The following is a 13,031-nucleotide window of genomic DNA, read 5'->3' on the forward strand; positions in this document are numbered from 1 at the left end:
TCAAAAATGTGTAGGTCAACTTGCATGTCTCAACCTTTAAAGCCTCCAAAACTCCAGCCAAAATTGGGGGTCAGCACATGCACCAAGCCAAGTGAACAATGTGAATCACACATTAGATTCGGCAGTCAACGCTTTGAAATGTAAAACATAGCTATTTCTTGAAATTAATGTGATGAATGGTTCAGTCCGAAATGGAGATACGCAAAAGAACGATTGATCTAAAATCTTTGCAGTTGAAGGTTTAGTGCGGTGCTTATGTATACATGGCATTTGTGCTAATTCCATCTATTTCGAGGGCTTATTCAAAAGCATCTTTCAAAAGCACAATTGTGAGCAGGTGTAGGCCATTTGATCCCCTGATCTGTTCTGCAATTCGATAGCGTAGCTAATCTGATTGTGTCATCAACTCTACTTTGCTGTTTGTTCCCCATAACTCCTTTGGATATAGACTATGAATTACACAGACTAGAAGATCTCTTCAGAGAGGAAAAAACAAATCATGACTGCAGTTTTAAATGGTAAATCCTGGATTTTTAAACTGTGTCAGTTAGATCTAAACCTCCCTAAGAGGGTAAGCATCCTTTCAGTATTTACCTTGTTAAATCATCCATCTTTCAATAAAATTTTCTCTAAATTGCTTTAAATACAACTATGTTTTAAGCAAGGAGTCCAGAATTACGCACACCGCTCCAGATGTAGCCTGGTTAAAGGCTGTGTACAATTGTAGCAAGGTTTTTCTGCTTTTATATTTCATCCTCACCACAATACCTTTTGCATTCCTAAATCACCTACTAAGGGTACAAGAACAGGTCTTACTAGAAATGCTACAGTGAGTAACTCCTCACCTGACTGCCCAAAGCCTATTCACCACCAACAAGGCACAAGTCAGGAGTGTGATGGAATATTCCCCACAGGCCTGGATGAGTGTAATTCCAACAACACTCATGGAACTTAATGCCATCCAGGACAAAGCAGCCTACTCGACTGGCACTACACCTGCAAGCATTCACTCCTTCCACCACCGCTCAGTAGCAGCAGTGTGTAGAATTTACAAGATGCACTGCAGGAATTCACTGAAGATCCTTCAGAAACACCTTCCATGCCCACGACTACTTTCCACATGTCTCCTGCCCTCATCGTTCTAAATGGAACAACATAGCCTGCAAGTTTCCTTCCAAGCTACTCGACAACCTGACTTAGAAATATATCACTTTTTTTTTGCTGTTTCTGGGTCAGAATACTGGAATTCCCTCCCTGTGAGGGATAATGAGTCACCTACACCATGTGGACTACAACTGTTCACTAAGACAGTTCATCACCACCTTCACAAGGATAATTAGGGGTGGGCAATAAATGCTGGCCAGTGATGCCCAGAAGTGAATAAAGAAAAACCTTTTGTGATTCATACCAGGGCACCAGATCCCTCCTAGTATAGAATTCTTGCCATTCAAATAATGTACTGTTTATTTAGACTTGCTGCCAAAGTAGACAAGTTTAAATTTTCTTTATTTATACTTCATCCTATGGTTTTTTTTTGTCCACTCACTTAGTGCTTTTAAAAATAAGGAATTTCAACAGGTTACATTCTCTCGACAGCTTTGCTTCATACCCATTATTGTGTCATCAGTAAATTCTGATTGTAAAATTGGTAGTTTTATTCAAGTCCAGGATAGTCAAGTTCCTGAAGTGAATGTGTTGTTGAGCACACCAAGACTGGTCCCTTCTCCTTGTGATCTCCTCTTCAGAGTATATTTATTTTCTTTCATTAATGTACCAGGTTTTCACGAGCAGTTGATGGAGCAGTTACTTGACAGAGTAGTTATTATATGACTTCTGCTGTGATTTATACTTCATTCTTTTCACTGGGCAACCTATCCCTGTTTTCCACTTGCCATGTGCAATATATTCTGAGGGTGTATGTTAATCTCCTGAATATCATCCTCACAGCCCACATCACCTGTTAGATCTTACATCATGACTTATGATATTAAATGAGTAATACACAGAATTCTGGGGTGAAATGCAAGGATCACATTAGTTGAAAAGTACTGTAGACCTGTTTACTAAGAATATGAAAATGCGTGATCTTTAGTATCATGAAAGCATTGTGACAACTTGTGTGCAGTGATTTACTACAATTCTGTTTTCTTAGGCTTTGTTTCAGCTCCAGGCGTGGGGCTGTCTCCTGAGTGAGAGCAAATGGTCAGCATGGTGGGAGTCTTTAAACTACTGAATTTTTAAATATTAATAGAAGCAAGCACTTGCCTTTTCACAGTGAGTCAGACCTCAAAGATCTCTGGGTTGTGTCCACCGTTTGAAAAACAGGAATTAAAATGGTCTTACAACCATTTAGCATCCAATCCAAACTATGAAAGGTTCGTTGCTGCTTTGGCGTTCATAACCCCAAAATTTCATTGGGTTTGTAGCCCATAGTTTGGGAAGCCCTGGTCTGCTGTAATCTGAAAGCTCAAAAACTATTGCAATGGCATGGAAATGCATGTATGGAAAGACAAATACCTCTCAGGTCACTGCCATTTGCTTTACAGTGCCCAAATGCAGATTCAGTACTTTCATATCTGCCAACCTCATATCGGCAATGACATGAGATTACAATACATTATCTTTTGAGCAGGTGGTGGTACTTTACTGCAGTTTGAATCGCAGCTTCACAGATTGTGGTTACATAGCAAATTTGAAGTTTTATTTCCTCAGCTGTAATAACCTAAAAGCTTGAATTGCTTCCTAAGTATCTCTAAAAGTTTAAGTCAATGCACTGACTGTTAGGACTTGTAAAGGCTGTTACAGTTTTGCTGCTGTTGCAGAAGTTGCATGGAGGTTTTCTTCTAAATGCTTGCTGAGATAAAGTATCAGAACTTCTAAAGTTTTTAATTTTTCAAAAATTGTGGACATTTTGAACAGGGGGTGTGTTATTTCTTGGTTTGAGAAAGATAAATTGTCAATTGACTAGTATTGTATAGCATGCTCTCTAATCAAGCTATAAAAGATTTTGCTGACCTGCTTTTAAACCCAGCAGCATCACCTAAGCTACTGCTTTGCTTTGTATAAATGTGACTTCCTGCAGAAGAAATTTTACTCATGTCGGACACCTCTACCAGCAGTACAGCTGAGAGCATAGTTCAATGCTGTGGCAAATTGGGAGAGACTTTGGATGTCAGTAGAGGATTTTATCGTAACGTATGTTGGGTTCTAGTATCTTTTTATGGATATGTAAATGACTGCCATAGTTCATTTGTATGAGTCACTGCAGACTGTGTGCCATTTTTCCATTTGTTAGTTTAATACTGTTGTCACAATTCAGTTAATTTATATGTTTTACTCTAGATAACGTCAGCCATTCAGTAAGACCTTCAGCGTTGGCAAGCATGTTCACTTCACAGGTCACTTTCAAACTAAAGGGAGTTACACTTCCAGGTATTCTACAAAAAGTAATGTGAATATTGCACGGCAACTTTGCAGAAATATTAGAACTGCACAACTAGTAAATGAAATTGCAATAGGCAATATCGACCTTCATCACAAAGGGAATACATGCCATATTCAAGAATTCCTCCTGCAGTTTTAGGCAGCATTTATTTGTTTTGTGCCCAATATGCCTTTGTAACCAGTTTAGTCAAGTTAGTATGACAAGTTTGTCTGGAGGGGAATTATGCAGAGAGTTTTGTTGGGTGGTGTTGTATACTGGTAATGTTCCCCTGCATAATCTGGTAGAGGCCAATTATTTGTCCTATGGAATTTTTAGTCAACCTCTTCTTTTAAATAATGAAAGTTTCTTGGCCATTTATGATTATTTTCCACCTTTTTTTTAATAGATGCATGAATATTTTCTTTATTTACTATCCAATAAACCATGATTGCCTATGCCAGTACTTTTGTGTTAATGTTACCAAATGCCAGGGAGGCATGGTGGCTCAGTGATCATTGCTGCCTCATAGCGCCAGAGACCTGTGTTCGATTGCTTCCTTGGACAACTGGCTATACGGATCTTGCATGTTCTCCCCGTGTTTGTGTGGGTTTCCTCCCAGTCCAAAGATGTGCAATTTAACTGAATTGATCATGCTAAATTGCCCTTTTTGTCTAGCGGTGTGATTCTTGTTAAATTAAATTTCTGTTGAGCCTAAACACTGGTACTTCATCTTTTATTTCTGCTTACGGGTCGAATTTTAAATTGTGCATTGTAGATGTGAATGTTTAATGATGGCAGCAGTTGTATGAAGTAATGGAATTAAATGCACATGATTATTAACTGGCCAAATTGCTGCATCAGTTGCTCAATCAATAAGCATAACCAATTAGGATAGTCTTCACATGAATAAAATTTGATCACTGGTGTGCTTTCATGAATATCTTACGGAATGTATATTTGATTATCTTTAAAATTGCAAAAAATTTGGGACTGAGTAAATAATGCCAAAGAAATTTTCTCTAATCGCCATCTCTATTTAGCCAGGTTATGCTACACAGCCTCTCAATGTTGAATTTCCACTTGCTGGAAAAATTGAATGTTTTAAGTTTTTAAAATAATGTTTTTCCAACATGGTATCCTCTGCATAAAAAAGTTTGTAAGATAATCAACACATTATGTTTTAAGTTTAATGTCTCATGCATTAAAAACTCTGCAATTAATCTGTATACAGTCAATGGTTTCCTTGCAGGAAGAATTTTAGTTCTTTTTGTAATGCCCCATCTGCCCTGATGGCTTACTGATTCTTGTTTGTTCTTGAGTAATTGTCTCCTGCAGATCAGTAGCATTCTTTTGGTTTTGCAGTGCTCAATAATTAGCTTAAAATAAACTCCCCATGTTCAACAGAATGTCTTTTGTATGATGAACTCCAGCAATTGTTAGAACACAAAAAAAATTGGCATTAGTGAGTGCAGGGCTGCTAAGAGATTCTGGCTTCTCCTTAAAAGGTGCCAAGTTCTTTGGAGTTTAAACCTGAAGGAAATTTTCTGGGGCAGTTTAAAAAGTGGACAAAATATTTGTTGAGCAACTTAAATATATGTATAATTTGTTGGATTATAGAAAAAAAAATTCTTGGAAGTTCTGGCTTTTAGTGTAATTACATTGAGTCAAAGAAGTGAAAGCATGGGAGACTCTGGGTTATTATGGAATTTCAGATGATTGTTAAATCGCTATTTCACCATCACTTAACTAAGAAATTGAGAGTCATGTTGGAATTTACAAAGTTCACTCTCAATCAACATCTTGAGACAACTGTGCAAGCAATTGCTATTTGACATTGTACTAATCCAAAGGGGTAGGGATTTGTTCGTGTAGTGCCATGTTTTAAGTTGTCCCTTTAGGGATAGATAGTGACATACACAGAACTGCCTGAGCCTGGGGAGCGATGCAAGTACTATATAAATGGTTTCTTTCTGGGGCCATCTGCTCAGGTGCTGTTTGTTCTTTTGTAATGGTTTCTTTAATGGCATTAGCTGTAATAATACAGAAATAAATGGGATATCAATAATTTTATGCAGTTCTTTCATGCAATTGTTTGTTAATTGCAGTCTTGGATTACGTGCGCTTTTATAGTGTGATTAGTTTAACTTGACCAAACTTAGCATAACCCAATCAATTGTAACTTGGCTAATGTATTATTCAGATAATAAGCATCTAATTTTACAAAAAGACTACTTCTTACAAAATTGATATTTGTGTGCTTTGACCTATGAATGTTTTGTGTGTGTGATTACCGTTCTTTTTTTTAAAAGTTGATATTTTTCCCCCACTTTGTACCTTTTAGGTGAAGTGTTTGCAGTATGTGGAAATTCACCTGCACTTGGCAGTTGGTATCCTCGAAAAGCTGTGCTTCTGGAACCCAATAAAAATGATAAGTAAGTGAATGTAGGAGATGATAAATTGCTGTTGGATAAAATGGTCAGATTTATGGTATCCCTTTGAGAAAGGGCCACTAGACCTGAAACATTAACTCTGCTTTCTCTGCATAGATGCTGCCAGTCCTGCTGAGTTTCTCCAGTTGTTTTTGTTTCAGATTTGCAGCATGTTGAACTGGACTTCAGTAATTCCAATTTATTTGGTCTGTCAGTTAGTGTCTATTTTCTTTTTTTTCCTACTTGATTGTTTTTCCTTTCGTTGATCACCTTCAGAAGATGAATTTGTAGACTTGGTCTGTCTGGTTATTGCTATGAATATTAGTAAGCTGTCTAAACTAGTGTCCTTGTTAGAAAGATTGCTATTTTGCATGTAATTATTGCGGTTCTTAAATTTTATTACTTGGGTTTCTTCCCCCATTTGAATAGAAAACGTTTTGGAGTTGAGATGAAAATCTCGTTTCAAGAGACACCTTTTAGGTAATGTTGAAAAGGGATTTGTTTGGTCAGGTATTACTACTGTAACTTTTGACCACTGCCTTCAACAGTTGGAATACTTCTGCTCAGTTCTTGTTATTTGGACTTTGGGCCCAGGAGAGCAGTAATCCTGGGAAGGCAATTTCCTCATGAAATATTTTGTTGACTTTTTTTATATCTGGGCCAATTACGTCCCATCATGAAGTGTTTTTTGCTGGATAGATTACAGCAAATAATGGGAGTTTCATGATAGCTTGGGCATTAATTTTTTTTCTAAATTCACTTGTTTATCTCCACATTTGTATGCCCTCTGGTTCAGTGATAGTTAACTGCTCTCATACTTTTAAAGACTTGAACTGTTTAGTTTGTGACAGCGTCAAAATGCAGCTTCAAATGACCATCTTATTTGAATGTTTCTACAATTTTGCCATTTTTGTGTAGCCTAACATGGAAAGCAACTGTTATTCTTCCTGGAGCCACCCTTGTCCAATATCGCTACTTCAAATGTTATGTCATGGAGCCTAAGGTAAGACTCGTTTTCTGGACATGACTGTGTAATTTTTGTTTTTAGAGGATCCTGCTATGGAATCTGGTGGATGATTTGCTTTCAAGTTCTCATTGTGTAAGCACATACTAGGAAAGGGATGCAGTCTGGCCTTTTTTTCTCCTTCTGCAGAATGGACAGCTGACTGTCCCAATGATGTTAATTCTGCAGGATAAGGGTGAGAAAATGGCAAAGTAAAAATATAACTTTTTTTTTGACTTAAAGATTTTTCTTAGTAAGGATTCTTAATCTCAGCTATATAATGGATGAATCTGTATTGTTGACTGATATCTTGCTTCTTCGAGTTAAAGCTAAAATAAATTGTGGGTTAACTGGTAGAAGTAGAGTAGCGTGTTACTGTATGTTCCATTTTCTTCTGCATTGGCACCTTCACTCTGAGTGTGTGTTTGATAAAGATTTTCTTATAGAAAGTGCATAGACTTGACCCATGTCCTTTTCTATCCTTTTGCATTATCTTTTTACATGAGGGTTTCTTAATGCGGGCTAACTTTAGCAGCAGTGAATAATCTGTTGTAGCATCTTTCTTTTCTTTTAATTGGCTATTGATTAGCATTGTTGGAGTTTTATTATCATTAGATTCCATTTTAATGATCAATCTGTTACTTTTTTTAGTCTTAATATACTTTGTTTTTAAAATTTAGTGGCAACATCTAGTGGAGTTAGTAAAACAGCTTCAATTTTAACTTACTTTGACTTCCTCAAAATTCATTAAAGATTAGGTGTATTAAAAATTGAAAATTAAAATCAATTGCTATCCTAACCTAACTCTAATACAAAACTGAAATTCAATAAATGAAATCTAAACTATTTGTGTTGCCACTAGGATTTCTGTTAAGCATTTAAGGATGTTTGGACTTTTTGTTTTGATTGAATGTGTGTGGAGTGAACATTTTGATCATATTACATCAAGGCATTGGCAATGATAGGTTTCTTACCTTTTTTTAAAAAAGTCTTGAGCTGTGAATGCAAGATAACAATCAGCGCTGGCTTGAGTGAAAACTTGTTTTTGTATTGGGCATTGTTGGTATAACAGTTCGACCTATTGGCAATGCTGGTTTTTAATTTTACCTATTTTGTTTGCACAAATCTCCCATTTTTCAAGAAGAACTTTGTATGTGTGTGGCCATTTGAATTATTTTTAAGCTGTATGGTTTATATTAATTATTGGATGCACAGATAGGCCCTGACCACTAAGCAAATGAACTAAATCTTGATAATTTTTCCCGAATTTACTTGTATTTAAAATTTGTAATGGATGGAGTATTGTTATAGGAAGAATACATATGAAATTTAGGGCTTGCTTATGTGAATTTTTGCTTGGTTTTTTTTGTGTTCCTTTAAGTTTTTTGTAGGTTCTAATAAGGGAACACCTTCCACTTCTCAGTGCCAAGCCATAGTGTCACATATTTTGTCCAACTTTGCTTTTTTTTGCCTCACTTCCCACACCTGTCATTATTTTCCTCCTTACAAGCAAAATCAGAAATGGGGGGCCCATGCATTCATACCACACAGTGTGCCCAGCTATTTCATGTAGATCGTTAAGAGTTAGCAGAGGGCAGAGACTTGTCTCATTGGTCCCTGGAGTGAATGTTCTAATCCATATACTACCTTGATCCTTCAACTTTAAGAGTACTGCGTTTATTGTTATTTCAGCAATCGTAATATATCAGTAGTTTGATGTAATTTTTTTCCATTACTTGTAATGTTGAAGAGTGAGTCTAAGCTGCAATTTGTAATTGTATGTATGGTGCATGTATGGTGATTTACATAAATAACTAATCCCTTTATTTCCTATGCAGGTCTTGCTGGGCTATGCACCTCCTGCAGACCTGGCAGCCTGTTCCTATGCATCTGCCAGCACTGCTGTTCTGTCAGACAGCCAGTTGGAAGCTCATGACAATAACCTGACAATAGCAATCATACCAACTTTTCTCTCCTCTGTAGGGAATTGATGGGACCTATGACAGAAATGTTGAGATTGGAACTCTTCAGTGAGAAGTTCAAATCTGCATCTCTTGTTTGGTGCCAACTGTTGGTGCTCTGATATGCTGTTATTAAGATGTACTGCGGTCAATCCAGTTTAAATATTGGTTGTTATCCGCAGTACCGGTAACTTCAGTCAGTCATGTTATTACATGAAAAGCACATGATGAAAAAATTGTAAACACTTTCCCAGAAGTAGTTAAAAAACTTATCGCTTGTCCTCTGAGCTTGAATTTTCTTCTAGTCCTTTTGTAATATGATAAAGGGCTTTAATCTTTTTATCACTTGACTCAGAACCCTGCTGATCTTCGGCAAGTGCTAGTCAACAAGTGGGAGACTCATCCTCATCCACGATCATTTAATCCGTCGGGTATGTCACTACAGTGTATTGAGTTTCTGTTATCTGCCAGATTGGCAATAGCAGAGGTACATGTGATAAAATTAAGCATCTGACAATAATCACTTAATTTTTGACTTGAAATATATTATTTAACACCAGTATTTGCCCCCACATTATATTTCTGACTTTTTATGAACCAACCATCTGTCATATTGGGATGGAAATATGATCAGTAGCGCTTCTAAACAGTCGTTTATTCCTCCCTTGCATATTTGTGTACCTTTATGGTTATTCTCTTCATTTGTATTTTGGATGTTCTGAACTTCACTGACAACTCCAAATGAAACTTAAAATACGTCACAGAAGCTGTTTTGCATCAAGGTCTATTTTATTGATTCTGCACAATGCTCTATATTGACTCAGATTTCCAAGCTTCGAAAAATTATTTAGCATAAACTGTTCACCAACCCATTTTAAATTTATTTTCCCTTTCTGTTTTTGGCTCTCTTGGCACCATTCCCCATAAATGAGGTTAAACAGATGGTCGACACTTTGCTGTCATTACTGACCGTAGGGGTATGTGAACCTGTATGCAGTGTAATCTGTTATCTTTTAAATCTTATTGATTACACAAGCACTGGCATCATCACCTCTTTGGTGAAAAGCTGCTGCATTTTTATCTGGTACTTTTTGCCCATTGGTAATTTGGAGTGAGAGAGATTTTGGGTACAGCCTTTCTACCTCTCATGTTGAAGCATTAATCAGCTATATTCCTGGACCACTCAATTTTACCATATCCGGTAGAATTTATATGCAAGAGTGGTGCTATTTTATTACCAAGGCTGAATTAAGCTTTCTTAGAATGTTTCAATCATAATTTCAAAATGATAGCGTACCTCACATTTGTATTGCTACAATGTTAATTATGTATTGGTAGCAATTCATGTTGATGGACAATGTATTCCTGCATTGTTTTGACTGGACAAATTTTTTTTCAAATATTTAAAAAGGTGCTATTGTATGTGGCTACGGTGGGTTAAATGCTTCACTGTGCTGCACTTGCACTGATATTTATTGCATTTGTGGAAGTGTTTAGTCTCAATGCTGTTTTTCTTGCATACACAAATTTTAGCTAGTACCACTTTCTATTGACTGTCACTTTTTGCCCCAGAGTGTCTGTTTGTTTACAAAGATCAAAAACTTCAAATTTATTTTACTATTAAATTTTGCCCTAGTCCCAAGTAACTTTAAATAATCATGTAAAGATTTGCTTTCTATCGAGTATTCTGTACACGTAATTCTAACTAAAGATTTGGATTTCTTCAAAATACAATGTTTTATTTTGTAAGTATTTCTTAAAGCATTCTTCCACTTCTTGGTCCCCTTTCTTGTGGTGACCCTTTAGCTCTATTGCATCCCTGAAACCAATTTCATAAGCTACTGGGAAGCATCCAGTCTTCTCATGTTGAGTGAAAGAAGTTGCAATGTTGGTTTGCTAAGGAATGCAGTTCACCTGTTCTGGCCTAGCATTCCACAGTTTGTGTGCAACACCACAGCTGTGCTTTCCTCTTCGAAACCTAGAGCACATTAGCTGTTTCCCTGTGTGCTGCCACTGAGTGTGCTATTTTGCACCTAATTTGCCATTAAGTTTTTTTATTAAGGTTTGCATTAAGTACTGAAGAAGAAAACAATTAAATCATCGAAGAATTGAATTAAATTGCAGGTGAGTACAATATTTAGAAGCAGGGTGTATAAACCCGAAAAAGTAACCATCTATACAACCAGCACTAAGTAATATCAGATTCTGAAGAAAAGTCTTTGAGGATGCATACAGCACTAGAGGCTCAGTTCTCCCAGCTGTCGTTCAGGTAGTAACATGTTCAGTTGCTTCAGGAAAATGGGACACCTTTTGGGCCTGCCACTAGATTTTTTGATATTGCTATAAGAAGGTAAATCTTCTGTCTGACCAGGGGCCATTCAGGTTGTAGTCTGGAGTGTGTGACTGACTCAATTTCTTTAGTAAAGAAAAGTCAACTTCCTCATAGCACCTCACTAACCCATTTTTATCAATTTTATTGATATTTGCAATGCAGTTGACAAAAGTGTTCCCAGAGTGCACCATTGTCTTTGTTGCAATTTTGTTAAAACTGGAATCTAATCCTAAAATGCTAACCCTCTGTGTTTTTGAGTCAGCAACTCCCGCTGCATCATCCTGGGTTCTGGTGCTAATAGAAATATATAGTTCAGAATTCCATTTTCTGTTTTGCCTCCATCTGTCCAATTGAGGCTGGTCTCAAAGCAAACCCCAGGACCCAGTATATCCAATTTGAGAATATAAAACTGCATTAGTGCAGATTTCTCATGCAGCGTAGCTTTGGCATTCTGTCCGAGTGTCTGAAAATGTAGTAAATCCTACATTTTACATCTACTGTGAAGGCGGTAAACAGCTTTGGATATCAAATGTCTGTAGCACTTGAATGTCAGGTATCAATACAATCTATTTTTTAAAAAATTCTAGAAGAATGGCACTTCAGTCTTTGAGACTCAATGTTTCTGTTTAAACCTGATTGTTTACAAAGATAATGTTTGTGATGAAACTGTTCAGTGATCTAAATTCTGATTGTATACAGAGGTTCCCTTGTTTCTATTTATCTATTCCTTTGTGTGCGGGCTACTTGTCTTTGCTATGTTGGAGTAAGCCATTAAGGAGACTCGAATGAAAAAGGTATTGTCATGCATGCACATGAGCTCTGAAGGCCTCATATCCAGACCCTGACACTGGATATCTAAGAGCACACGAAATAGGGAACTGGAGTTTCGCAAATGTAGTCAAATACATTGGTCTTGCTACTGTCTGTCTAGCAACACGTAGTTCCAGAATGTCAAATTGGAATACCGAGACACGTTATTCAGCCCCTTAGGCCACTGCTGGTGTTTGTGTGTGTCAGATGTCCTGTTATTCTCCTCTGTATGTCATTGACATATTCTTTCCCTTTTTATTGAGTCTTCCCATAAAGGTATCAATAAAGTTAAAGCTATGTAGAGTGGGATAGTTGTCAGCATTCAAGTTTTTTTAATAAAAAAATCACGTAAGAAGATATTATTTGCAGTTTGTCATCAGTACTGCATTTGCCAAATGTAATCCCCATAAAGAGATGAAGTGAATGAAGGCCCCATTCTAGAGCTCTTACTGGCTGAGCAATTGTCAGATTGATTTTCACGTCTGTTAACTGTTCTGCAATCACAGTGAGGGTCATTTGAAATGCTAGAGTTCGTGTCAGGTCAGAAGTATCCAGGTAGTGTTATTGAATATCTAATTTAAAGCAACTTTAGTCTTGCACCAGTTTAGTAGCTTTGCATGAGTTTTAAAACAAGTGCATAGGTAAGGGAAATAACTATGAGAGCATTGTTTAAAAGTATTTCATCTAACTAATGCTCCTATCCAAAAATATATTAGCAAAATAGTGTAGCGCGAAGACTTTCCATTAATTTTGAACAATCTTTTGCTGACAGATCTGTTAATGAAGACACAAATTACTAAAATTATTCTTTGGCTGGTCACATTTTTTGTCAAGGGGCATGTTGTAGGGAAGTTTCCTTTGAATAAAATCAGGTTCAGGATAAGTACAAGTACAGATCTGCTGAGCTAGTTGCAGAATAGAAATATACGTAGAAACAGGAGCAGGAGGAGGCCATTCATCATGATCATGGCTGATCATCCAACTCGGTAGTTTCATCCTGCTTTCTGCCCATAACCTTTGATCCCATTTGTCCCCAAGTGCTTTATGTAGCTGCCTCTTCAATACATTCAGT

General features: G+C 36.9%; 1 protein-coding gene across 1 annotated transcript in view; it reads left to right on the plus strand.

Annotated features, from left to right (window-relative positions):
- The window catches only part of gpcpd1 (glycerophosphocholine phosphodiesterase 1), a 56,440-nt gene that overhangs the window by 5,098 nt on the left and 38,311 nt on the right, over positions 1-13,031 (plus strand). The window contains exons 3-6 of the mRNA XM_059648813.1: positions 3,343-3,432; positions 5,766-5,856; positions 6,772-6,856; positions 9,173-9,248. Coding sequence (XP_059504796.1) covers positions 3,343-3,432; positions 5,766-5,856; positions 6,772-6,856; positions 9,173-9,248 — 342 coding nt within the window. The remainder of the gene's footprint in view (positions 1-3,342; positions 3,433-5,765; positions 5,857-6,771; positions 6,857-9,172; positions 9,249-13,031) is intronic.

The sequence above is a fragment of the Stegostoma tigrinum genome, chromosome 9 (assembly GCF_030684315.1).
Source record: "Stegostoma tigrinum isolate sSteTig4 chromosome 9, sSteTig4.hap1, whole genome shotgun sequence".
Classification (NCBI taxonomy): Eukaryota; Metazoa; Chordata; class Chondrichthyes; order Orectolobiformes; family Stegostomatidae; genus Stegostoma; species Stegostoma tigrinum.